This window comes from Lampetra planeri, chromosome 5 (assembly GCF_965212315.1).
Source record: "Lampetra planeri chromosome 5, kcLamPlan1.2.h2, whole genome shotgun sequence".
NCBI lineage: Eukaryota > Metazoa > Chordata > Hyperoartia > Petromyzontiformes > Petromyzontidae > Lampetra > Lampetra planeri.
Window position 1 is genome coordinate 16,687,917 of NC_136111.1, and position 27,855 is coordinate 16,715,771.

Sequence of the window (27,855 nt, forward strand, 5' to 3'; positions counted from 1 at the left end):
CCCACCATCCTCACGCCTGTCTACCTCCCCCACCATCCTCACGCCTGTCTACCTCCCCACCATCCTCACGCCTGTCTACCCCCCCCACCATCCTCACGCCTGTCTACCTCCCCACCATCCTCACGCCTGTCTACCTCCCCACCATCCTCACGCCTGTCTACCCCCCCACCATCCTCACGCCTGTCTACCCCCCCACCATCCTCACGCCTGTCTACCTCCCCACCATCCTCACGCCTGTCTACCTCCCCCACCATCCTCACGCCTGTCTACCTCCCCACCATCCTCACGCCTGTCTACCTCCCCACCATCCTCACGCCTGTCTACCTCCCCACCATCCTCACGCCTGTCTACCTCCCCACCATCCTCACGCCTGTCTACCTCCCCACCATCCTCACGCCTGTCTACCTCCCCACCATCCTCACGCCTGTCTACCTCCCCACCATCCTCACGCCTGTCTACCCCCCACCATCCTCACGCCTGTCTACCTCCCCACCATCCTCACGCCTGTCTACCCTCCCCACCATCCTCACGCCTGTCTACCTCCCCACCATCCTCACGCCTGTCTACCTCCCCACCATCCTCACGCCTGTCTACTCCCCACCATCCTCACGCCTGTCTACCTCCCACCATCCTCACGCCTGTCTACCTCCCCACCATCCTCACGCCTGTCTACCTCCCCACCATCCTCACGCCTGTCTACCCCCCCACCATCCTCACGCCTGTCTACCTCCCCACCATCCTCACGCCTGTCTACCTCCCCACCATCCTCACGCCTGTCTACCTCCCCACCATCCTCACGCCTGTCTACCTCCCCACCATCCTCACGCCTGTCTACCTCCCCACCATCCTCACGCCTGTCTACCTCCCCACCATCCTCACGCCTGTCTACCTCCCCACCATCCTCACGCCTGTCTACCTCCCCACCATCCTCACGCCTGTCTACCTCCCCACCATCCTCACGCCTGTCTACCTCCCCACCATCCTCACGCCTGTCTACCTCCCCACCATCCTCACGCCTGTCTACCTCCCCACCATCCTCACGCCTGTCTACCTCCCCACCATCCTCACGCCTGTCTACCTCCCCACCATCCTCACGCCTGTCTACCTCCCCACCATCCTCACGCCTGTCTACCTCCCCACCATCCTCACGCCTGTCTACCTCCCCCACCATCCTCACGCCTGTCTACCTCCCCACCATCCTCACGCCTGTCTACCTCCCCACCATCCTCACGCCTGTCTACCCCCCACCATCCTCACGCCTGTCTACCCCCCCACCATCCTCACGCCTGTCTACCTCCCCACCATCCTCACGCCTGTCTACCTCCCCACCATCCTCACGCCTGTCTACCTCCCCACCATCCTCACGCCTGTCTACCCCCCACCATCCTCACGCCTGTCTACCTCCCCCACCATCCTCACGCCTGTCTACCTCCCCACCATCCTCACGCCTGTCTACCTCCCCACCATCCTCACGCCTGTCTACCTCCCCACCATCCTCACGCCTGTCTACCCCCCCACCATCCTCACGCCTGTCTACCCCCCCACCATCCTCACGCCTGTCTACCCCCACCAGTCCTCACGCCTGTCTACCTCCCACCATCCTCACGCCTGTCTACCTCCCCACCATCCTCACGCCTGTCTACCTCCCCCACCATCCCTCACGCCTGTCTACCCCCCCACCATCCTCACGCCTGTCTACCTCCCCCACCATCCTCACGCCTGTCTACCCCCCACCATCCTCACGCCTGTCTACCTCCCACCATCCTCACGCCTGTCTACCTCGCTCCCACCATCCTCACGCCTGTCTACCTCCCCACCATCCTCACGCCTGTCTACCTCCCCACCATCCTCACGCCTGTCTACCTCCCCACCATCCTCACGCCTGTCTACCTCCCCACCATCCTCACGCCTGTCTACCTCCCCACCATCCTCACGCCTGTCTACCTCCCCCACCATCCTCACGCCTGTCTACCTCCCCACCATCCTCACGCCTGTCTACCTCCCCACCATCCTCACGCCTGTCTACCCTCCCCACCATCCTCACGCCTGTCTACCCTCCCCACCATCCTCACGCCTGTCTACCTCCCCACCATCCTCACGCCTGTCTACCTCCCCCACCATCCTCACGCCTGTCTACCCCCCCACCATCCTCACGCCTGTCTACCTCCCCACCATCCTCACGCCTGTCTACCTCCCCACCATCTCACGCCTGTCTACCTCCCCACCATCCTCACGCCTGTCTACCTCCCCCACCATCCTCACGCCTGTCTACCTCCCCACCATCCTCACGCCTGTCTACCTCCCCCACCATCCTCACGCCTGTCTACCTCCCCACCATCCTCACGCCTGTCTACCCCCCCACCATCCTCACGCCTGTCTACCCCCCCACCATCCTCACGCCTGTCTACCTCCCCACCATCCTCACGCCTGTCTACCTCCCCACCATCCTCACGCCTGTCTACCCTCCCCACCATCCTCACGCCTGTCTACCCCCCCACCATCCTCACGCCTGTCTACCCCCCCATCATCCTCACGCCTGTCTACCCCCCCACCATCCCTCACGCCTGTCTACCTCCCCACCATCCTCACGCCTGTCTACCTCCCCACCATCCTCACGCCTGTCTACCCCCCCACCATCCTCACGCCTGTCTACCCCGCCCACCATCCTCACGCCTGTCTACCCCCCCACCATCCTCACGCCTGTCTACCCCCCCACCATCCTCACGCCTGTCTACCCCCCCACCATCCTCACGCCTGTCTACCCCCCCACCATCCTCACGCCTGTCTACCCCCCCCACCATCCTCACGCCTGTCTACCCCCCCACCATCCTCACGCCTGTCTACCCCCCCACCATCCTCACGCCTGTCTACCTCCCCACCATCCTCACGCCTGTCTACCTCCCCACCATCCTCACGCCTGTCTACCCCCCCACCATCCTCACGCCTGTCTACCTCCCCCACCATCCTCACGCCTGTCTACCCCCCCACCATCCTCACGCCTGTCTACCTCCCCACCATCCTCACGCCTGTCTACCCCCCCACCATCCTCACGCCTGTCTACCTCCCCCACCATCCTCACGCCTGTCTACCCTCCCCACCATCCTCACGCCTGTCTACCTCCCCACCATCCTCACGCCTGTCTACCTCCCCACCATCCTCACGCCTGTCTACCCCCCCACCATCCTCACGCCTGTCTACCTCCCCACCATCCTCACGCCTGTCTACCCTCCCCCACCATCCTCACGCCTGTCTACCTCCCCACCATCCTCACGCCTGTCTACCCTCCCCCACCATCCTCACGCCTGTCTACCCCCCCACCATCCTCACGCCTGTCTACCTCCCCACCATCCTCACGCCTGTCTACCTCCCCACCATCCTCACGCCTGTCTACCCCCCCACCATCCTCACGCCTGTCTACCCCCCACCATCCTCACGCCTGTCTACCTCCCCACCATCCTCACGCCTGTCTACCTCCCCACCATCCTCACGCCTGTCTACCCCCCACCATCCTCACGCCTGTCTACCTCCCCACCATCCTCACGCCTGTCTACCTCCCCACCATCCTCACGCCTGTCTACCTCCCCACCATCCTCACGCCTGTCTACCTCCCCACCATCCTCACGCCTGTCTACCTCCCCACCATCCTCACGCCTGTCTACCTCCCCACCATCCTCACGCCTGTCTACCCACCCCACCATCCTCACGCCTGTCTACCCCCCCACCATCCTCACGCCTGTCTACCTCCCCACCATCCTCACGCCTGTCTACCTCCCCACCATCCTCACGCCTGTCTACCCCCCCACCATCCTCACGCCTGTCTACCTCCCCACCATCCTCACGCCTGTCTACCCTCCCCACCATCCTCACGCCTGTCTACCTCCCCACCATCCTCACGCCTGTCTACCTCCCCACCATCCTCACGCCTGTCTACCTCCCCCACCATCCTCACGCCTGTCTACCCCCCCACCATCCTCACGCCTGTCTACCTCCCCACCATCCTCACGCCTGTCTACCTCCCCACCATCCTCACGCCTGTCTACCCCCCCACCATCCTCACGCCTGTCTACCTCCCCACCATCCTCACGCCTGTCTACCTCCCCACCATCCTCACGCCTGTCTACCTCCCCACCATCCTCACGCCTGTCTACCTCCCCACCATCCTCACGCCTGTCTACCTCCCCACCATCCTCACGCCTGTCTACCCCCCCACCATCCTCACGCCTGTCTACCTCCCCACCATCCTCACGCCTGTCTACCTCCCCACCATCCTCACGCCTGTCTACCTCCCCACCATCCTCACGCCTGTCTACCTCCCCCACCATCCTCACGCCTGTCTACCTCCCCACCATCCTCACGCCTGTCTACCTCCCCACCATCCTCACGCCTGTCTACCTCCCCACCATCCTCACGCCTGTCTACCTCCCCACCATCCTCACGCCTGTCTACCTCCCCACCATCCTCACGCCTGACTACCTCCCCACCATCCTCACGCCTGTCTACCTCCCCACCATCCTCACGCCTGTCTACCTCCCCACCATCCTCACGCCTGTCTACCTCCCCACCATCCTCACGCCTGTCTACCCCCCACCATCCTCACGCCTGTCTACCTCCCCACCATCCTCACGCCTGTCTACCTCCCCACCATCCTCACGCCTGTCTACCTCCCCACCATCCTCACGCCTGTCTACCTCCCCACCATCCTCACGCCTGTCTACCCCCCCCCACCATCCTCACGCCTGTCTACCCCCCCACCATCCTCACGCCTGTCTACCCCCCCACCATCCTCACGCCTGTCTACCTCCCCACCATCCTCACGCCTGTCTACCTCCCCCACCATCCTCACGCCTGTCTACCCCCCCACCATCCTCACGCCTGTCTACCCCCCCACCATCCTCACGCCTGTCTACCTCCCCACCATCCTCACGCCTGTCTACCCCCCCACCATCCTCACGCCTGTCTACCTCCCCACCATCCTCACGCCTGTCTACCCCCCCCACCATCCTCACGCCTGTCTACCCCCCCACCATCCTCACGCCTGTCTACCCCCCCACCATCCTCACGCCTGTCTACCCCCCACCATCCTCACGCCTGTCTACCTCCCCACCATCCTCACGCCTGTCTACCTCCCCACCATCCTCACGCCTGTCTACCTCCCCACCATCCTCACGCCTGTCTACCTCCCCACCATCCTCACGCCTGTCTACCCCCCCCACCATCCTCACGCCTGTCTACCCCCCCACCATCCTCACGCCTGTCTACCCCCCCACCATCCTCACGCCTGTCTACCTCACCACCATCCTCACGCATGTCTACCTCCCCACCATCCTCACGCCTGTCTACCCCCCCACCATCCTCACGCCTGTCTACCCCCCCACCATCCTCACGCCTGTCTACCTCCCCACCATCCTCACGCCTGTCTACCTCCCCACCATCCTCACGCCTGTCTACCTCCCCACCATCCTCACGCCTGTCTACCTCCCCCACCATCCTCACGCCTGTCTACCTCCCCACCATCCTCACGCCTGTCTACCTCCCCACCATCCTCACGCCTGTCTACCTCCCCACCATCCTCACGCCTGTCTACCTCCCCACCATCCTCACGCCTGTCTACCTCCCCACCATCCTCACGCCTGTCTACCTCCCCACCATCCTCACGCCTGTCTACCCCCCCACCATCCTCACGCCTGTCTACCTCCCCACCATCCTCACGCCTGTCTACCCCCCCACCATCCTCACGCCTGTCTACCTCCCCACCATCCTCACGCCTGTCTACCCCCCCCACCATCCTCACGCCTGTCTACCTCCCCACCATCCTCACGCCTGTCTACCTCCCCACCATCCTCACGCCTGTCTACCCCCCCCACCATCCTCACGCCTGTCTACCCCCCCATCATCCTCACGCCTGTCTACCCCCCCACCATCCTCACGCCTGTCTACCTCCCCACCATCCTCACGCCTGTCTACCTCCCCACCATCCTCACGCCTGTCTACCCCCCCACCATCCTCACGCCTTACCCCCCCACCATCCTCACGCCTGTCTACCCCCCCATCATCCTCACGCCTGTCTAACCCCCCCCACCATCCCCGCCTGTCTACCTCCCCACCATCCTCACGCCTGTCTACCTCCCCACCATCCTCACGCCTGTCTACCCCCCCACCATCCTCACGCCTGTCTACCCCCCCACCATCCTCACGCCTGTCTACCCCCCCACCATCCTCACGCCTGTCTACCCCCCCACCATCCTCACGCCTGTCTACCCCCCCCACCATCCTCACGCCTGTCTACCCCCCCACCATCCTCACGCCTGTCTACCCCCCCACCATCCTCACGCCTGTCTACCCCCCACCCATCCTCACGCCTGTCTACCCCCCCACCATCCTCACGCCTGTCTACCTCCCCACCATCCTCACGCCTGTCTACCTCCCCACCATCCTCACGCCTGTCTACCCCCCCACCATCCTCACGCCTGTCTACCTCCCCACCATCCTCACGCCTGTCTACCCCCCCCACCATCCTCACGCCTGTCTACCTCCCCACCATCCTCACGCCTGTCTACCCCCCCACCATCCTCACGCCTGTCTACCTCCCCACCATCCTCACGCCTGTCTACCTCCCCACCATCCTCACGCCTGTCTACCTCCCCACCATCCTCACGCCTGTCTACCTCCCCACCATCCTCACGCCTGTCTACCCCCCCCACCATCCTCACGCCTGTCTACCTCCCCACCATCCTCACGCCTGTCTACCTCCCCACCATCCTCACGCCTGTCTACCTCCCCACCATCCTCACGCCTGTCTACCTCCCCACCATCCTCACGCCTGTCTACCCCCCCACCATCCTCACGCCTGTCTACCTCCCCACCATCCTCACGCCTGTCTACCTCCCCACCATCCTCACGCCTGTCTACCCCCCCACCATCCTCACGCCTGTCTACCCCCCCACCATCCTCACGCCTGTCTACCTCCCCACCATCCTCACGCCTGTCTACCTCCCCACCATCCTCACGCCTGTCTACCTCCCCACCATCCTCACGCCTGTCTACCCCCCCACCATCCTCACGCCTGTCTACCTCCCCACCATCCTCACGCCTGTCTACCCCCCCACCATCCTCACGCCTGTCTACCCCCCCACCATCCTCACGCCTGTCTACCCCCCCACCATCCTCACGCCTGTCTACCCCCCCACCATCCTCACGCCTGTCTACCTCCCCACCATCCTCATAGCTGTCTACCCCCCCACCATCCTCACGCCTGTCTACCCCCCCCACCATCCTCACGCCTGTCTACCCCCCCACCATCCTCACGCCTGTCTACCCCCCCACCATCCTCACGCCTGTCTACCTCCCCACCATCCTCACGCCTGTCTACCCCCCCACCATCCTCACGCCTGTCTACCCCCCCCACCATCCTCACGCCTGTCTACCCCCCCCACCATCCTCACGCCTGTCTACCTCCCCACCATCCTCACGCCTGTCTACCCCCCCACCATCCTCACGCCTGTCTACCTCCCCACCATCCTCACGCCTGTCTACCCCCCCACCATCCTCACGCCTGTCTACCCCCCCACCATCCTCACGCCTGTCTACCTCCCCACCATCCTCATGCCTGTCTACCCCCCCACCATCCTCACGCCTGTCTACCTCCCCACCATCCTCACGCCTGTCTACCTCCCCACCATCCTCACGCCTGCCCGCCCAGCGACTCGTGCACCACGTGTGCTGCGAGCGAACAAGGGAGGCGACCTCGCGCATCTTCGGGGGGGGGGGGAGAGGGGGTGCGATTCGGTGAAACAGAAAATACATCAATTACCATGGATTAATTAGATTAATAAAAGCCATTTCTCCCCCCTTTGCTCCCTCCGGGCATTTCCCACACGCAGAGATTAAGTGCGTTACTCAAATCAATGAAGGCCGGGCGATAATGCACGACGGGATAATAGGGGTTTCATGCTCGGGGATCATTTTAAAGGCATTAAAGGCTCGCGATAACACAGGCAGGTTCATATATTTGAGCAGACAGTCGCCTAATGGGCATTGGACCTCAAACGGGGGCCCCCCCCTCCCTCCCAGCACACCCTCTCCCCTGCCCCTCCGCTCGGTTCCTATGCATTCCACGGCTGTGTTGGCGAGGCCCTCCTCCTCCTCCACACACCCCGTCGCTTGCCATCCTCCAACCCTCCAACCCCCGTCTCCGGTGCCAACCGGGAGTAGTGAGTCACTGCTGCCCCCCCCCCGCCGCCAAACCCCGTACCATGGTGAGTCACCCCGCATCGTGATGAGCGGTGTGGTGAGGTGCCCCCGCCCACCCTGTGAAATGCCAAGTGGTTCGGCACCCCAGCGCCACGCTGAGAAGTGAGGCACCCCCCGCACGTCGTGGCGAGTGGTGAGGTACCGTGGCGAGTGGTGAGGTACCGTGGCGAGCGGTGAGGTACAGCGGTGAGGTTACCATGGCGAGGTACTATTTTAGCGGCGAGGCAACCCCCAACCCCCCTCTGCCGTGACGCGTGACGATGTACGCCGGCGACGCGAGTTGCGTGAAGCACATCCCCCCCCCCCGCCGCCCCATACCGTGACGAGTGGCGAGTCGCAGCCCAGGAAGGAAGTGGTGAGCAGCGAGCCACCCGCACACCACAGGAGCCCTGGGGAGAGAGAAACGCGCGTCAAACACAGCGGCCCGCGCTCTTAATCCCCGCTAATCCCTCTCCGCCTCTCACGCCACTTTACTACACGAGCGGGGTAGGGGTGGAGCGGGTGGAGGGGGGCACACGCGGGCTCAGAGCCCCCGCCCCCGCACCCCTCGCCTGACGATAAAAGTTGGCTGGGCAAGGCGCATCCAAGGAGGGAATGCTGAGGAGCAGGAGGCAAAGATCCCCCATGTAGCCCACGCAGCAATGCGAGGGCAAGTGCTGTTGGCGAGCACCTACGGCGCATGAAGGTGCGGTGAGGCCTGCACCGTGACCGTTTGCCTTTGTCTCCCCAGTGTAGATGTTTACACACCACGCCAGGCGGAGGCTCACAACCGGTTCCGATATTCGCCACGGATGTTAGCCGTGAGCAGGAATTGAACCCACTAAATCAGGCTCGCACTGCACTGCGCCCTGCAAAGGTGATCACTAACAGCACTTGCCCCAAAAAGTCTGTTAAGGCTACACGGGCGATCTTTGTCTTTGTACGTGGGCCCGGTGTGTGCAGCCTGGGGCGGCGGGTGTGCGTGTCGGTGTATGTGTGTATGTGTGTGTGTATGTGTGTGTGTGTATGTGTGTGTGTGTATGTGTGTGTATGTGTGTGTGTGTGCGCACGTGCGTAGGGCTGGCGGGCGCCACTTGTTTAACCGACGGGTGCCCTGTTAATCCTCACACACACACACCAACAGCAGCCACGCTGAGACAAAGACCCCCCCCCCCCCCGTATAGCCTTAACAGACTGTTGGGGCGAGTGCTGTTAGCGAGCACCTATGAAGGCTGGCACGGCACACGAGGGGGGTGGCGGGTAGCCAGCACCACGCCCGACCACCTTTGTCTCCCCAGCGACGATGTTATTGCACACCGCAACAGGAACTCATTTGAGGCCGAGTCGACCGAGGAGAGGCCCGAGACCAGTTCAGATAATCTTCACCGGCGTTGGCCGCGAGCGGGAATCGAACACACGCGCACTTGCAACTTCAATACTACTTAACCTACGAGGTGATAAACAAGACGCCATCCTACAGCCAAAGGTCACGCACAAAGATCCCCCGTACGTCCACTGATATTGTAGGGGCACATGCTGTTTATAGACACGAAGGGGTGGAATGGCGAGCAAAACCCCCGATCATCTTTGAGTCTCCTCGGTGCTAGGTTTTTTTTTTTTACACACCACACCAGGTGCTCAAGTCGGCCTCAGGGAGACTGAGGGCTGACTCAGACAGCATTGGCCACCGATGTGAGCCGTGGCCAGGAATGGTTCCTGTGTTCACAGCACAATGCGCTAAACACTTCAACCACCATTCCCCGCAAACACGAAGATCCCTCCGTATCGCCTTTAATGCAACGCTTATTTGTTTTGGTGGGGATAAAGGAAAGGCCCCCACATATTAAGACACCAAACAAAGATCCCCTGTACAGACTGTTGGGGCAAGTGCTGTGAGAGTAAGTGCCGACGAAGGCCGGCATGGCGCACGAGAGGGCGAGTGGCCAGCGCCACACACCCAGACGCCCCTTTGGCGATGTTCACACACCGCACCAGGTACTCATTTGAGGCCGAGTCGACCTAGGGGAGGCCCAGGACCGGTTCAGATAATCGTCACCGGTGTTGGTGGCCGTGAGCGGCAATCGAACTCGGGTCGCCGGGTTCGTAGCCCAGCTCGCTAACCGCTGCACCACCGCTCCCCACTACAGCCGCACGGGCACCTACCCAACACACGGCAGTCAGCAGCGAGCGGTCGCAAACACGGCGACTCGACACGCGTGTGCACGAGCACACGTGTGCACGAGCACACGTGTGCACGAGCGGCGTGTGCACGAGCGGCGTGTGCACGAGCACACGTGTGCACGAGCGGCGTGTGCACGAGCGGCGTGTGCACGAGCACACGTGTGCACGAGCGGCGTGTGCACGAGCACGCGTGTGCACGAGCGGCGTGTGCACGAGCACGCGTGTGCACGAGCACGCGTGTGCACGAGCGGCGTGTGCACGAGCACACGTGTGCACGAGCGGCGTGTGCACGAGCGGCGTGTGCACGAGCACACGTGTGCACGAGCGGCGTGTGCACGAGCACACGTGTGCACGAGCGGCGTGTGCACGAGCACGCGTGCGCACGAGCACACGTGCGCACGAGCACACGTGCGCACGAGCACACGTGCGCACGAGCACACGTGCGCACGAGCACACGTGCGCACGAGCGGCGTGTGCACGAGCACGCGTGTGCACGAGCACACGTGCGCACGAGCACACGTGCGCACGAGCGGCGTGTGCACGAGCACGCGTGTGCACGAGCACGCGTGTGCACGAGCACGCGTGTGCACGAGCACGCGTGAGCACGAGCGGCGTGTGCACGAGCACGCGTGTGCACGAGCACACGTGCGCACGAGCACACGTGCGCACGAGCGGCGTGTGCACGAGCACGCGTGTGCACGAGCACGCGTGTGCACGAGCGGCGTGTGCACGAGCACGCGTGCGCACGAGCGGCGTGTGCACGAGCGGCGTGTGCACGAGCACGCGTGCGCACGAGCGGCGTGTGCACGAGCGGCGTGTGCACGAGCACGCGTGCGCACGAGCACACGTGCGCACGAGCACACGTGCGCACGAGCGGCGTGTGCACGAGCACGCGTGTGCACGAGCACACGTGCGCACGAGCGGCGTGTGCACGAGCACGCGTGTGCACGAGCACGCGTGTGCACGAGCACGCGTGTGCACGAGCACGCGTGTGCACGAGCGGCGTGTGCACGAGCACGCGTGTGCACGAGCACACGTGCGCACGAGCACACGTGCGCACGAGCGGCGTGTGCACGAGCACGCGTGTGCACGAGCACGCGTGTGCACGAGCGGCGTGTGCACGAGCACGCGTGCGCACGAGCACACGTGCGCACACGAGCTCGCACGCACAACGGGCGGGGGGACAGACAGGTCCCGGCAGCGCTCACGGTGACCTTGCCCCATCGGCAGAGGCAGCCATCAGCGCGACCTTTTAATTAGCGTGACGTGACGAAACGCACGGCCTCAACGCCGCCGCCGCCACCTCCACCTCCGCACGCGGACAACAGCGGGGGGGGGGGATGTCACGATCGCCTCCCTCGCTCCCTCAACCCACACATTCACTCAACGCGCTAATCCATTCATCCTCCCGCTCCCTCACCCGCCCACTCACCTGCTCAATCGCACACCCGCTCACCCGCTCAACCGCCCCATCCACTCGCTCACTCACTCAATCATCCGCTTACCCACCTCGCTCACTCACCAACTCGCTCGCTCGCCGCTCAGCCACTCACCCGGGTCGCTGGACAGTGGGACGAGGAGCTCCCCTCTGGTCCCCGCATCCTCCTCCTCCTCCTGCGCCTCCACCCGCTGGCGCTCGGGGGTGCGAGCGGCCGCCGCTTGGCTCGGCACCAGGTACTTGCTGATTGACAGCTCCAACTAGCGCCGCCCGACAAAATAACGACGCTCCATTAGCACGTGGAGGCACGGGGGGGGGGGGGGCAGGGCCGCCCCTCCTCTCGCGCTGCCGCCGCACGCGGTAATTGCTCCGCCCCCCCCCCCCCCCTTTTAGAAAAGGGGAGCCGATAATGAGCAATGCAAACCGGGCCTTTTAATGAGCGCGCCTCGTTGTTCTGCTACATTAAATAACCTCCCATCCCCGGAGAGCAGGGTTAAGAGATTGACTTCGACATAGCCCATTTACTGTGTTGCAGGTAATTAATCCACAAAACTTATGCAAACTATCTGCTCGTTGGCTGCCCGTGTGTGGTGGAGGGAAGCGAGGGTTACCTGCTCATGCCCCACCCCCCCCCGTGACCCCCCCCCCCCCCCGTGATCCCCCCCCATCCCCCACCCCGTGATTCTTGCCCAAGCCTCGCAAGCGGATCTCACCTCATCCACGTCTCTCTCTGAGGCCAGCGACTCTGCAGGGCTCGGTTCCACCTGCCAGCACCTACACCATGACGTGACCACACGTGCCACAAAGACAAAGATCCCCCATATAGCCTTAACAGATTGTAGGGGCAAGTGCTGTTAGCGAGCACACGCCACACACACCACACACATACCACACACACACCATTGATACTAAAGACAAAGAGCCCCCGTATAGCCTGAACAGACTTTTGGGGCGAGTGTTGTCAGCAAGCACCTACCATGGCCGGCACGGCACACAAGGTGGAGGGTGGCCAACACAACGCCCAGCCACTTTTGTCTCCCCAGTGGCGATGTTTACACACCACACCAGGTACTCATCTGAGGCTGAATCGACCTAGGGGAGGCCCACGACCGGTTCAGATAACCGTCACTGGAATTGGCCGTGAGCGGGAATCAAACTCGGGTCGTCGGTTCTTTAGCGCAACTCGCTAACCACTACACGACTGCTCCCACACGCACCACACACACACATACTATGGATACCATGGACACAGCCACACACACACCACACACCATAGACACACAGCCATACCATACAAACCATACACCATCCATAGACACCACACAGACGCACACCACACTGTACACAGTCAGATCCTCACCACACTGTACACAATCACATCCTCACCACACTGTACACAGCCACATCCTCACCACACTGTACACAGTCACACCCTCACCACACTGTACAGTCAGCTCCTCACCACACTGTACACAGCCAGCTCCTCACCACACTGTACAGTCAAACCCTCACCACACTGTACACAGTCAGCTCCTCACCACACTGTACAGTCAAACCCTCACCACACTGTACACAGCCAGTACCTCACCACACTGTACACAGCCAGCTCCTCACCACACTGTACACAGTCACATCCTCACCACACTGTACACAGTCAGCTCCTCACCACACTGTACACAGTCACACCCTCACCACCTGCGTGCGCGCACGGCTGCGAGGAAGCGGCCCTCCCTGCTGGACGCCCCACGCCACTGCAACCTCGCCACGAGAGCGGTGGTGGAATTGGTGAGGTGGTGGTGAGGGGATGAGGCTTGTAATGGTGGTGGGGGGCAGAAAGTGGTGAAGTTCTTCTGATGGCGGCGGTGATGATGGTGATGGGTTCAGTGGTGGTGGGATTGGCGAAATGGTGATGATGGATGGGGGCCTGGGGAAGCGGGTGGACGGTGGTAGGGATGGAGGGAGGACAGCGTGGTGAGTGAGGTTGGCAGCAGGAGTGAGGGACGAGTGGGGTTACCTGGGGGGGCTGTCGGGGGTGTCGGGCGAGGGGGGCAGGGGGGCAGGGCGCGGGGTCTTGCGTAGGGGTCTCCGCGCCTCCCTCGGCGTCTCCCCCTCAAAGGCGACCGTCATGGAGGGGGTCAGGCTCCCCCCACGTGACCTCTTGCGGCCCCTGGGTGTTGCGGGGCTCCGCAGTGGTGAGGCCACCCCCTGCTGTGGTGAGGCCTCTCCCTGCTGCAGTGATGCGGCCTCTCCCTGCTGTGTTGGTGAGGCCTCCCCCTGCTGTGGTGGGAGTGGGGCCTCTCCCTCCACGCAGCATTCCTCTGGGACAAGAGAGTGCATCGCGTAAGGCACTGGACCAATTGGGGAGCAACCACAAACAAGCTCCGTCAATAACAACCGCCACCAGCCTCCAAGAGGGCGGGATCCCCCTTTGGAGGGGATCACCAGAGGTAGGGGGGGACCACACAGAACTGGAGCCCCACAAGGATGCATGGGGTCTAAGGACCAGAAGGGGTAGGACCCCTTAAGGTGGGACGCCGATTAATGCAACCGCCCCCCAACCCACCGCACGCCGCAATAACCGAACCCCGGTGTCACCTCCCACCCCCACACCGCCCCCCGGCTCAACCGTGGCCGGGGAGGAGGGGGGGGGGGTGTCCCCCAAGGCTTTCACAGATTCACTAAAACTCGGCACTAATGTCCCATCAAAATTCTCCACGAAGCCTGTCATGCGTTTAAAAATGGCCAAGTGAACCGTACAGAGAGAAACATATTTGTATTTTAAATTTAACTTAAGCGACCAAGCCTACGGAAAACGCACACGCACGCTTCACGCTACGGGAAAATGTGCCCGTTATATTAAAGCTCCGAAGGATTTCTATTCCCATCTAACTCTGACACCTCCCTAATCCAGAAATGGACTGCACGGATTCCCAAGTAATTGAATTTCCATTAAAATATAAATTACCATTTTCTCTCAAAAGGCAATAAAGCATAAAAAGCAGCGCAGCGCCAGCGACCTGAATATTTCATTACAGACTCGGCCAAGCCCATTACACGTCGCAGTGACTAATGACTAAATAAGCAGGACAGTTAAAGGGCTGGGGCGAAACCGGAGACCCACGTCGAAGCCAATTAGGCGGCTCGTGTCAGAACACAGAGGAGTCCCCGTCACGAGACGTAACCAGAAAGCGCCGGCAAGTACACACATGGAGATAAAGAGAGACGGGGGGGGGGGGGGAGATAAAGGAGAGACGAGATGAAGGGAGAGACGCGGCGGGGAAGATAAAGACGTGAATAGACGTGCAGACAAGTCGACAGAAGGAGGGGGAGGAGACAGGAGCCGGGATGAAAGGTTTCCGCTTCAAATTCAATTGTTAACGCGTGTTTCATTAGATAACAGACGCGGATTTCTCTACCGCACACGCGTGCGCAATTTCAATTCGGCCCAAAAAGGCTGCAATCCGCGTGTCGCCCCGAGTTTCGCGGTGCGATGTGCGCACGCTTCCTTTGTGTTAACCGGCGAGAAATCCTCAAAACGCAGGCTTCACACTTCGCCTGATGCCACGGGCACGGCGACTGACGAGCCCACGGCGGCCCGGCGTGCAGCCGGCGTTCGCAGCCCCCTGTGCGCCGACGCCGGCCTTTCATCGGTGCTCGAAAAGCAACTTCTTGAACAAACTGTCCTAAAGGCTTCGCGCGTCTGTCCGTCTGTGCGTGCGCCGTGCGACCGCGTGTCTCACCGACGCCCTTGGCTCCGCGTGCCAGCGCCGCCTTGGCCCTGAACGCGGCGAGTCTCTCGCGAGCGGCGCGCTGGGCGCCGTCGTTGCGCGTGGCCGGGGCACGCGGCGCCACCGCCTTCTTCTGTCGGCACAACACACGGCGACAGAGACGACAACCGTCACCCCCCGGCAAGAATCGACGAGTCTCAACATTGGGGAGGCAACGTGACGCGACCGACAACCAACGCGCGAGTTTCAACGCAGCGTGCAACTTGACCATTAACTCGCGCCGAGTTTAAACGTGGCAGCAGCAACGGCAACGCGACGCATGCTATCGTCAACAAACACGACAACGGTGGCCACTATCGTTGCATAACGCAGCGCTGTCAAAGCCACCCTGCTCCTCACGGTGCTATCATTCTGCGAGCAGCAACAGCAGCATCAGCCTAGGCCACACAGCACTCCTGAGGGAGAGCAAGGCGGAGAAGGCGGGGGGATGGGAGGGGGACAGAGAGGGAGGGAGCCTACCCTGGCGGGGAGAGGCTTCGGGGGCGGCATGATCAAATCCTCTTTCCAGCCAGCGCCCTGCATATTTTCCAGTTCTGCAAACTTTTTATTCACGTCCTCCACCTGCACGCACACATGCACACACAAACACCACCCGTAGAGCCTTTTAACAGACTGCTAAGGCAAGTGCTGTTAGCGAGCAACTGTGAAGGCCAGAACGGCACATGAAAGGGGGGTGGGCGGCCAGCACCACGCCAGCCCAGAACTGGCGGTTCAAATAATCGTCACTGGTGTTGGCCGTGAGCAGGAATCAAACTCAGGTCACCGGGTTCGTAGCGCAGCGCACTAGCCGCTACATTACTAAGTGCACACGCACGCACGCACGACCACAGGCTCGCACGCCTCAAATCAGTCCGAAGAGAGACGAGTGTCTGTTGGTGAAAGCAATGAATTGTTGGTCGGAGCGAGGAATCGTTTGTGTGTGGGAGCGGTAGCACAGTGCACTGCACTACGCTACCTGGCGACCAGGGTTAAATCCCCGCTCACGACCCATAACAGTGGTGATCATCTGAACCGGTCCTGGGCCTCCCCTAGGTCATTAGACGGTTGAGTTGATGTGTATGTTTCACTTCTTTAGCACCGTAAATTCAACATACAGGTCGAATCAGCCTCAAATGAGTACCTGGTGTGAGTGTGTGGGGAGACAAAGGCGGTCGGGCGTGGTGCTGGCCACCCACCCCCCCCAAGTAGCATTTCCCAGGAAAGCATCCCCGACGTATAATGAGGGATTCCTGTAAATGTCTGTTCGTGCGTTTGCGTCTGCGCGCGTGTGTATGTCTGGCGGCTGGGCGTGTCCTGTGCCGGCCTTAAGAATATGAGGCCTTAAGGAGGTTGCTACTCGCTAACAGCGCTCGCCCCAACAGTCTGTGAAGGCTGCACGGGGGCGCATCTTTGTCGTTGCGGCCCGTACTCTACCTGGAAGTAAACCATGTCCCAGAAGCCGGCGAGGTCGCACAGGGTGGTGGGCATCTTTCCCCGGCCCAGGTCGCAGTCTTCCACCAAGCCCTCGAACTGGCGGAACCTCTCGGCCATCAGCATCCGCGCCATCCCCACCGCGATGCGCACGAGCCCGCTCACTGCGCGCACCATTACGAGCACACTTGGGTTAACACTTGCGCGCGGATTAACGCTCGCAAACGGATTAGCGTGCGCACGCGCGGAGGGATTACCGCGCAAACACGGGTTAACGTACGTGGGTTCACGCAAACACACGCGCGCGGATTAATGTTGGGGAGGTGGGGGGAGATCGGGCGAGCTCGTGCAGGTTAAGACGCCGCGCACAGACAGACACGCAGACAAAAGATCCCCGGCATTGCCTCGTCAGACTGTCGGGGCAAGTGCTGTTAGCGAGCACCGATGAAGGCCGGCACGGCACACGAGGTGGTGGTGGCTGGGCAACACCACGCCCGGCCGCCTTTGTCTCCCCAAGTAGCGATGTTTACACATCGTACCAGGTACTCATTTGAGGCCGAGTCGACCTAGGAGAGGTCCAAGAACGGTTGCGATAATAGTCATGCGTGTTGAAGTGCACATTTCTTCTTTTAAGGCAGTGTTGTTGACGAATGTGGTGAGTGTTTAGTTATGACATGGGATCAGAAAATTTAACAGAAAAATTTGAAAAGCTGAAAATTGCTCAGACACTTACAGCATTGTATTGATAGATATTCAGTAACCATGTTGCCTGGAGAACAAAACCAGCATATTTATTTAGACTGGAGGAGGAATGCGATGAACTACGAAAGGAGTGCACACAGTAGAGGAAATGTCATCAAATCACAAAGCTACACTATTTTGATTTTGCCAGGTAAAGCCCACTGAACTATTAGGTTCTTTATTCAAAAGTGACCTGCCCACAAATGATAGCTTAACCAAGTGGCTTATCACAAGGAAATGTGTCGCCGCCAAGTCCTCTAAACCACGGGTGGCCAACCTGAAACAAAAAGACCAAGAGCCAAAAGGTTCCCACTAGAGTTCTGCAAAAAAGCCACGTGTATTTACAAAAGTGTGCACGTATACATTGACAGTTTTCGGCACAGCACGGGAGACATTTATTATTCCCTGCGACTGTGAGAGTGTGTTTCGACGTTACGCCCCTTCGATAGATCCCCTTGCGGTGGATTAGAGATCAGCTTGTGGCTCTAGAGATGCCAGTTGGCCACCACTGATCTAAATCATCAAAATACTCGAAGCGCGTGACGTTCATTCTAAATTTGGAGGTGAAAACCAGAGGAACCGGAGGGAAAAAAAAAATCGCAGGCGATCACGGGGAAAGAGGCGTGCAAACTCCAAACCTGCAAGCATCAGGGTCGCGATCAAACCCCCGACCTCCTGGGTACCAGCCAAGAAAGATAACATCACGCTACCATGGCGCTCATTCATCGGCGACGTATACGCGAAGCAACGCACAAGGGGGAAATACGACGCGCGTGCAGGACGCACGCGCGCACCAAAACACACGTGCCTGGTTCTTACGAGCAACAGACACCTGCTAAATACGCGAATGGCATTTGTTGTGCTGCAGGTGTCGATCTTCACAGCGCCAGTGGTGAACCAGCAGAGGCTGGGTGGTGCGGGCGGAGGAGAGGCGAGAAGGGGAGAAGGGGGGGGGGGAGAGTGATGAGGGGAGGAGATGAGAGGGGGAGGGGAAGAAGAGGGGAGGAGGGGAGCTCACTTTCTTCAGGGATCTCCGCCACGACGTCCACGTGCTCCCACTTCTCACACTGCAGAGTCAGGCGGGCGCTCTCCTCCCGCAGGAGGGACCTAGACAAACGCACGGCCGTGCGCACGCCGTTACACACAGGCACAAAGACAGAGATCTCCCCCCCACCACCAGCGCAGCCTCAATGGACTCGTGGGGCAAGTGCTGTTTATCGAGTAGCACCGATGAAGGCCGGTACGGTACACGGGGGGGGGTGGCCAGCACCATGCACAGCCGCCTTTGTCTCCCCAGTGGCGATCTTTACAACACCGCACCGGGTACTCGTTTGAGGCCGAGTTGACATAGGGGAGGCCCAGGACCAGGTTCAGATAATTGTCACCGGCGTTGGCCGTGAGCGGAGAATCGATCTTGGGTCTCCGGGTTCGTAGCGCAGCGTGCTAACCACAATACCCAACCACACTCCGATACACACACAGCCCCAAACAAATCCACACAGATCCACACACACACACAAAGCCCCACAGGACAATGAGCGTACGCATAATCATGTCCACACACACACGCACGAACCCACGGACTCGCATAGCCCCGTGAGAAATCACGCAAATGCACCATCTCATACATACGCGACGTCCACGCGTAAAAACATAATTGCACATCTCACACATAGCCACCCGCACATACACACACACACAGCACAGAAGCTCACACACGGGCAGCATAGCCCACACATCTCGCCCAGCATGCCACTCGCAGCATCTCTCACACAACCATCTCACAATCAACTCGCATGCCCCATGAGTATAATACACACACCATTCCTCAAAATTATTACCTTGCACACCATGACAGCATGAAAGACAAAGATGCCCTGAATAGCCTTAACAGACTGTTGGGGCAAGTGCTGTTAGCGAGCACCTATGAAGGCTGCAAGGTACACAACGGGGTGGGTGGCCAACACCACGCCCGGCCACCTTTGTCTCCCCAGTGGCGATGTTTATGCATGGCACCAGGTACTCATTTGAGGCCGAGTCAATCTAGGGGAGGCACAGAACCAGTTCAGAAAACAGTCATTGGTGTTGGCCGCGAGCGGGAATCGAACTTGGGTCACCGGGTTCGTAGCGCAGCGCGCTGACCGCCACACTACGGCTCCCCGGGGGTATAGTTCACACACCATCTCTCAAACATGACGATCTTGCACACTCCGACAGCATCTCTCACACACACACACACAACCCCCCAATGGTACAAATCCACGCACAAGTACGCCCCCGCACTCCCGATCACGCAGATGCGGTGGCGCATGCACAAGGGAGTTCGCACGATCGCCGCGAGCAGAGACAGTGACCACTCGCGCCTTGGTAAGAAGACTACACGGCCCTACGCCGACCTGTAGTACGACACTCCGTGCAGCTCCTCGCCGCCGCTCGCCGGCCCCACCGCCTCCGGCTGCACCGCAGCGGCCGCGGGGACCGGCGCCACCACGTCGCCCGCTGCTCCGGGGGCCCCATCCTGCCCCTCCGGTCCCGGTGGCTCGCACGCCTCCTCCGCCACTTTGACCGTCGACGCTGCACGCAGACAAAGACAAAGGGGGTCGCCCCCCCCCAACCCCTTACAGCCTTAGCAGAGACTTTTGAGACAAGCGCACGCACGCTACGCGCGCACGTCACGCACGCGCACGGGGTGGGGGCAGGGAACGAGGATCGCGGGAAATCACAGCGCGGCGTCGGAGACATAACCCGGTTCGCGGCGCCCACCGCGAAGCCGCGACATCTCCTGGGGGTGGGTGGGGGGGGGGTGGGGTCGAGGGCGCCGCCACGGTCCCCTGCCGCTCCGCCGCGCCGCTGTATTTACAGAGCGAGCGCCACGGCAACAGCTGTTGATGCGGGACTCCCCCCCCCCCCACCCCCCCGGGAGCGCTTCATACAATCATTACAATTTGCTCATTACGCATCACGACGACGAAGCTCGCAGGTTTTCATGGAGGCCACGCGGCGGCACGAGGCGCTAACCAAATCAAGGTGGATAATTTAATCGCAGGGGCTCACTTGGGGGTTTTTATGCCTTTCATAAGCCTGATGAGATTAATAAAACCGTACATCAACAAAACTTACTGCCTTCAACTGCTCTTCCTCCAGCAGGGGAAGTGTTTCTGTTTACTGTCAGCAGTTCGTGAGCTCGAGATTTGAACACATTTGGGTTGAAAACCAATAAACAAGTGTTAAAATATGCACAGCCGTGTCCGTGGGGGATTGAGCCGACGCTTGTACCAGCAACAGTGTGCGCCTGTGTAAACATTTACTCTCCTGATGCATGGCCCAGGCGCACGGCGCGCGCGAGCCTCAAGACCGTGCGCATGGTGACCTGCAGCGTTCACACTCGTGTGTGTGTGTGTGTGGGCACGAGCATCTGCAGCGTGCACACTCGTGTGTGTGTGTGTGGGCACGGTCACCTGCAGCATGCACACTCGTGTGCGTGCGTGCGCACGAGCATCTGCAGCATGCACACTCGTGTGCGTGCGTGCGTGCGCACGAGCGTCTGCAGCGTGCACTCTAGCGTCCATCTGCAGGAGCATTCGCATCAGCTCCCACACCAAAAGCAGCTCGAGTGAATCTGAGCAGCCGATGCGTGATCACCACCCCGCCCCGCCCCCGGCGCACGCTCACGTAACGCACGGCAGCGCTCCCACGTGTCCGTGCGCGTCTCGACGAAGGGTGCGTTTACGTACGCGCGTCCCAACTGATGGCACGTCAACAGAGCGCACGCAACGACAGGAGAACAATTTTGGTTCATACAGCAGCGTCTAAATGCGACCGCGTCTCAAGACGCTTTGTAGAAACAGTGGGGATATCTAGTTTATGGAGAGAAAGGCAGTCGGTCAAAGGCAGAGGAAAAAAGAAATGTGTTTGAGCCTGCACTTGAATAGGCGGCAGAGATTCGACAGCACGGATGGCTGTGGGAAGGGACGGGAATTCGAAGTTTGTCCGGGGTCTCTGTGTGTGCGTGAACATCCCAACAGAGGGTGCACACACGCATACGCACGTGTATATGCGCGCCTGTCGACAGCGTGCACTCGAGCGTGCGCGCGCGAACGCTCGACACGAGTACCGACGATTCAACCAATTCTCAAGCGCGTCCCAGCGCTCGTGGTGACGGTTCGGGCGACGGCAGCCGGCGGACGCCGCACAATCGCGACAGAGAGAGAGAGAGGACAGCCGAAATCAGAGAAGAATCGATTCTCTGGTCGAACGGTGCCCACAGGAAGTGACAATTCATGGAACATCGGCTCGCTGGGGGAGGGGTGGAGCGGGTTGGGGGGGAACCTTGTTTTGTGTTTAGTTTGTTGTCCTTCCCCCCCCCCACACCTCGCATTTGGTGAGGTTGGCTATGTACGGCGCGAAAGAAGTTCTACACACACACACATACATACGTGCCTACGGTACGTGGTGCACACGTGACACTTGCGTGTAGATCAGAATATAAAAGCCACCCGCTTAGGTACGTACGTGTGTAACGTAGTACAAGCGCGTGTGTGCGTGCGTACACGGTCACGATCTGGAAGGTGCGTACGCGTGTAAACGCAAGCGTGTTCTTACGCACGTTCGTCTCACCTCACCGACCACCGTGCGTACGTACACACGCACGTGCGCACGTCAAATCTCACCGACGGGCACGACGCGTGCGGGTGTACGCATGAGCGCGTGCACACACCTGCGTGCACACACCTGCGTGCACACACCTGCGTGTGCGCACAGGTGCGTGCGCACACCTGCGTACACGCGCACAGGTGCGTGCGCACACCTGCGTACACGCGCACAGGTGTGTGCGCACACCTGCGTACACGCGCACAGGTGTGTGCGCACACCTGCGTACACGCGCACAGGTGTGTGCGCACACCTGCGTACACGTGCATGTCTCGCCTTCTCACCGGCAGGTGTGGCGGGTCGGCGCGGCGGCGGGGGGCCGTGCTGCACGGGGCTGAAGCTCAGCGGAGCGACGATCTCCGCCGGCGACAGGAAGGAGGAGGTGGAGCAGGGGCTGAGTGGCTGCAGCCGAGGAAGAGGCATCATCATCGTCGTCGTCATGCCCGGCAGGCCTTGGAACACGAAGCCGACGGGAGCGAAGGAGCGGCGCGCCATGCCCTGGCGCCGGCTACTTGCGGGGGCCGCCGCCTCGGGGGAGCGTGCCAACCCCGGCTGAAGCTGGGCTTCCTCTCCGGCCTTGCTGCACTCCTCCTCACCGGCTTGCTCCTGCAGGGCACGGCACGGGTGGGGGGGGGGGGGTCACACGCGATACCCGCGAGCCATCCCACCACAGTGACACTTGCAAGCGCGTCACACCGCGCGTCACACCGTGCGGGGCCGGGTTCGTAGCGCAGAGCGCTAATCCGTTACACCACCGCTCCCCACTACACTACCATGCAACCGTGCATACCAATACGAATACGCGCCATTCGCCACGAAATAATGGTGACGTCACCGCGGCACCTGTGCCAGGCCAGGTGCACTTTGAGACCAAGTGAATTATCGGAGGCTCACTGCTTGCAGGTCCCGGGACAGACCCAGGTGCCGTGGGTGGGCTGACTGAGATTACCGGCAGATCCACCAGCTGTGCCCCCTACTGTGCCAACTCGCTGAATCTTAGCCGCCCGGCGCTCCGCTCCCTGCCCTGAGCGTCGCTCCTCTGCCCTCCACTGTTGTTGGAGGGCGACTGCCACCAACTGCCCAATATGTAGACACACGCTTTGAAAACACGTCTAAAAATATCGGCATAAATACACACAGTGTAATCATACGCATAAATACACTGAAGTGTATAAAACACACAATGCACAAACTAACACGCAACAGGTATACGTCAAATATACAAATCAGAATATTTATTTATCCTGGAGGAATTCAATGAGCCATGAAGCTCTTTTTCCACAGATGTCCAGTCGGGGCGGGTCAGAAAATGAAAACAACCAACATTACAAAAAACTACTTTTGAGCGCAAAGTAAAGTAAAGGTAAGCAAATTACTCAAAACAAAAACGCAAAATAGAAAAAGCATAGAAGCACAAATTGAAAAAAGTATATACCAATTACTGCCGACTTTTTAACACTAAATGCAAGCTTGGGCAAGGAAGAAAAAACACTAAAATTAAACTAACGACACACAGGTAAGGATCAACGTTACAAACCACATTTACAAATGTGGTTGTATCCAGCGCTAATCTTCTGCTTGAGGATATTCTCTCGAAGAAATATTTACGATGGTCAAAGGGAGGAAAGCGCGGTTGTTCCAAAACTTTGGTGCTGCAAACGCGCAGAGATGTGCCGGGATGATTTAAGTGGTATTCGCGAACCCACACACGCATGTGCACTTTTCTCAGCACGGTGGTATTCGCGAAACCCACACGCGTGTGCACTTTGTAGTAGTTTGTCCCTGTACGCGTGGCGGCTTTCACCTGGGCACTTTGGCTTCCTCTCAGATACAAAGCACCAATTCAAAATGAGGAAATTGCCAAATATCCTTGTTCAAGGTCAGCGAGCCTCGAGACCGAGCAAGGCATTGCTGGATAAAGAAATTACCTCGTGAGACTGTGTGCCCGTTGGAGCATTCAACGCACACCAAACTTAATGCATTGGCACCTTAAGCCTCGGTGAAGCAACATGGGTGAGCAGGCTGGAGGCATGTCATAAAGTAAAACTATTAAACTATAAACAATTTTTATTTTACCAGGTAAGGCCCACCGAGCTAAAATCCACGCGACCAACGGGGAGAACATGCAAACTCCAGGAGTTAACTTCCTCGCCTGGTATACAGGAGGTTCGTGGGTTCGATCCTGACCCCGACGCCTGTATAGTTGGGAGTTTACATGATCTCCCCGCGGGCGATTCAATTTTTCTCCGGCTCCACCGGTGTTTCCCTCCGCATTTAGAAACAAGCGTTTTAGAGTATTTTGCTGCTTGTACATTTCCACGCAATACGCCATTTTATTGAGCCATCACTCGTAATGGTCACGGGTCCCTTCTGGTAAAGAGCTATACAGCAGCTGGTAAAGTAGAAACATTTGTTTGTAGTTTTAACCGTCGTAAAAATAGACGACAGTTAGCGTGCATATTGAGACCAGGACACTCCATGCGGAGCAGCCCGCTCGTACGAACGACGTCGCAGCATCTTCCGTGACACTTGCACGGCACGGGGCGCGGGGGGCATGCACGCACGCACGCGCTTCGGTTACTCCCACCGCGGTGATTGCCGCACATCTCAGGAATTGAACCATTGATTTTGCGCAAACAGCCTCGACGGCGAGCGCCTCGCCGCCGAGACTGTGCAACGGCAGCTTGACGAATGCGATGCGACGGCCGCACTAACCTCGTGAAGAACCTCGTCCAGCTTGACGGCGAACCGTGTCCCTGCAGACACACAGCAGGAGGAGAAGCCGGGGACGTATTCCAAGAGGAGCAAGAGACGGACAGCCATCACCCACGCGTGCCCAAGGGAGCGTCACATTGACCCTCCTCCGCCTCCCCTCCGGTGCTAAATTCAAACCCGGCATTTGCTTCGACCGCCGCTGACAAATCGATGGCGCGTGCGCGACGCGGACTCTGGCTTACCGCGTCGGGCGGCGAAAGGAGCCGGCGCCGCCGCCGCTGCCTCCTTCGCTCTCAAGCGAGTCGCACGGCCAGTCGCTCCTGAAATGAACGCGCACACATGTGCGTACCCCGCACGTGTTCACACATGCACGAAGGTGCATGCACGGGTACACAAATGCACGCCGGCACGCACAAAGGCACAGGTGTTTTGACCGACCAGATTTTGGCGAGCGAGAATCTCTCCACGCTTACGAGGGCTCCTGAACTCGGCCTAACCCAGCTGTGGGGGGGCTGCGGTGGCAAGATGTCTTCTACCTTGCCTGGCACATCGGAGGTCGTGGGTTCGATCCCAATCCTGACGACTGCTGGATATTTAAGAGTTTGCGTGTTCTCCCCATGGTTGCGTGGATTTTTCTACGGGTCCTCCGGTTTTGCCCCTCCACATTAAGAATCAACATCACACTTAGAGTCTATAGCTGCTATAAATTTGCACATGATAAGCCACTTCATCGGGCTATAATTTGTGGGGCTAAGTGTGGCTTTTCCTGGCAAAAAATCCAAGTAGATCAGTTTCGTGTGAAACGGCTGGAGATTATTTTCTTTGTCACGGTTGTTTGCCGTGGTGGTCCCGGGCCTCCACAATGGACACTCACCGGCACCAGCGACGGTTCGGCCCTTGCCATCCGGCTTGGCCTCCTGGGCTGGCGCGCCCACCCTGGGGGCAGCCTTTCTAGTTTGGGCAGCAGCCGTCCTCGGAGCCTGTTGACACAAAGAGACTACCCTCTATAGCCTTGACAGACTGTTGGGGCAAGTGCCGCGAAGCAAGCAGCACCCATGAAGACCGGCACGGCACACGAAGGGGGTGGGGGGGTGTGGTCAGCAACCACGCCCGGCCGCCTTTGTCTCCCCCAGTGGTGATGTTTTTACATACCGCACCAGGTACTCGTTTTAAAGGCCGAGACGACCTAGGGGAGGCCCATGACCGCTTCAGATAATGCTCACTGGTGTTGGCTGTTCACACACACGCGCAAGCGCGCGCACCTGCACGCGTCACATGCGGACAACAACGAGGCGCCTTTCGCCGCCGCTTGGTGGGCGACGCCATCCGTCGCGAGACTGCGCGACGCGCCGAGCCTTCAGCGGAAAGGCGCCACATTATTAATATTAATTCGCAAATTAAAACAAATAGCTCCGTTTAGAAAGTTTCACATATTGCACGCTTTTATTGAATTAAGTCGCAGTAGAAATCACAAAGTAATTGGTAATTAGCTTCGAGCAATTTGCACACTTCAGATTATTTGCACCTCTGAAAGCCCCGTTCACGGGGAGGCTAAATCACGACGTCAACTGCGGCGGACGTGGACCCGCAGGAATCCTCCTCGCTCCACCCGGTGCAATCGCTCCCCTACACCAGCCATTCCCCGCCCCCCCCAGTCCCCCCACACACCGCCCCCTCCACCCCCCCCCCCCACACACCGCCGGCCCCCACAGGGCCACAGAGCCCGCGCACCCGCAATGCATCACACGTCTGAGCATGGAGGCAGCCCATTTCACGGGGCTGTGCCCAGCACACGCCACCAAATAAACGCTCGCACAGGGAGGGAGGGGCGCTGGGCAAGCCAAGGCTGGGTCGAGTTCAACTCCACTTGGTAAAAAACAAAAAACAAACCAGCCCCCCCCCCGGCCACATGGACACAGATTCCACGCATCAAAGAGAGCGCCTCCTTGTAAGGTTAATTGAAAATTTCACCTTTAGACGTACGACACTGCGCCACCGCCATCGTCTGCCGCGCTTATTACACATGTCTCTCCACCACGAGCTGGGGAGGGGGGAGCGGATTACAGCCACACGTGCCGCGTCAAGTGCCCGCACGCGCTAGGACTCACCGGCTCGTGCCGTGCGCCTGCCATCCCCGGCGCCTGCTGCCGTGCCATGGAGCGGGTCGTGATACGGGGGACGACGGCGCTCACCAGGGTCCGCTTCTGCAAGCAAGGGGGGGCCCGCACGCAACACATTGCAAGACCGCGGCGAAAGGCGCGCGTTAGCGACATCGCGGCCGCCCAGGGCCACTCGGACGCACACGCACAGACACACGCACGCACGCGCGCAAAGAAGACTCCCGACAGACGAGCGGTGGCCAGAATGCATTGGTTGAGTGGGAGGCGATGGGTGACAGGGGAGCGGAGTAATAAAGCAGGATGAGCTCCGGTAAGCAGCCGTGTCAAGAGCTGTGCCGTGTCGCCCCATCGCACCGCTCACTATAAACGCCGCGGCAAGTGATGGCCAGTCGCTCACAATCTCCTTCAGTCAGGCAAAACTGAAACGTGCACATCTGCTCGCACGCTCACACTCCCTCGCTCACAAATCGCATTCACACACACACACACTCGCTCACACATGCAATCACTCTTTCACACACACACACACATTGAAACGTACGTGCACAAGCCCTCAAATATTCACAATCTCCTTGACAAACAG

At 60.0% G+C, this 27,855-nt stretch overlaps 1 protein-coding gene across 5 annotated transcripts in view; it reads right to left on the reverse strand.

Moving 5' to 3' along the window:
• Nucleotides 1-27,855, reverse strand: part of DLGAP5 (DLG associated protein 5) — a 63,539-nt gene that overhangs the window by 27,401 nt on the left and 8,283 nt on the right. For 4 of the 5 annotated variants that reach the window (XM_078594751.1, XM_078594753.1, XM_078594752.1 and 1 more), the window contains exons 4-17: nucleotides 27,261-27,356; nucleotides 26,027-26,132; nucleotides 25,395-25,472; nucleotides 25,153-25,193; nucleotides 22,722-23,043; nucleotides 20,184-20,361; nucleotides 18,806-18,894; nucleotides 17,050-17,210; nucleotides 16,096-16,197; nucleotides 15,589-15,709; nucleotides 13,863-14,166; nucleotides 12,562-12,622; nucleotides 11,964-12,108; nucleotides 8,569-8,639 (exon numbers count right to left, since the gene is read on the reverse strand). In XM_078594751.1, the coding sequence (XP_078450877.1) occupies nucleotides 8,569-8,639; nucleotides 11,964-12,108; nucleotides 12,562-12,622; nucleotides 13,863-14,166; nucleotides 15,589-15,709; nucleotides 16,096-16,197; nucleotides 17,050-17,210; nucleotides 18,806-18,894; nucleotides 20,184-20,361; nucleotides 22,722-23,043; nucleotides 25,153-25,193; nucleotides 25,395-25,472; nucleotides 26,027-26,132; nucleotides 27,261-27,356 (1,875 nt within the window). The remainder of the gene's footprint in view (nucleotides 1-8,568; nucleotides 8,640-11,963; nucleotides 12,109-12,561; nucleotides 12,623-13,862; nucleotides 14,167-15,588; nucleotides 15,710-16,095; nucleotides 16,198-17,049; nucleotides 17,211-18,805; nucleotides 18,895-20,183; nucleotides 20,362-22,721; nucleotides 23,044-25,152; nucleotides 25,194-25,394; nucleotides 25,473-26,026; nucleotides 26,133-27,260; nucleotides 27,357-27,855) is intronic. The other variant, XM_078594756.1, reaches the window with a different exon arrangement.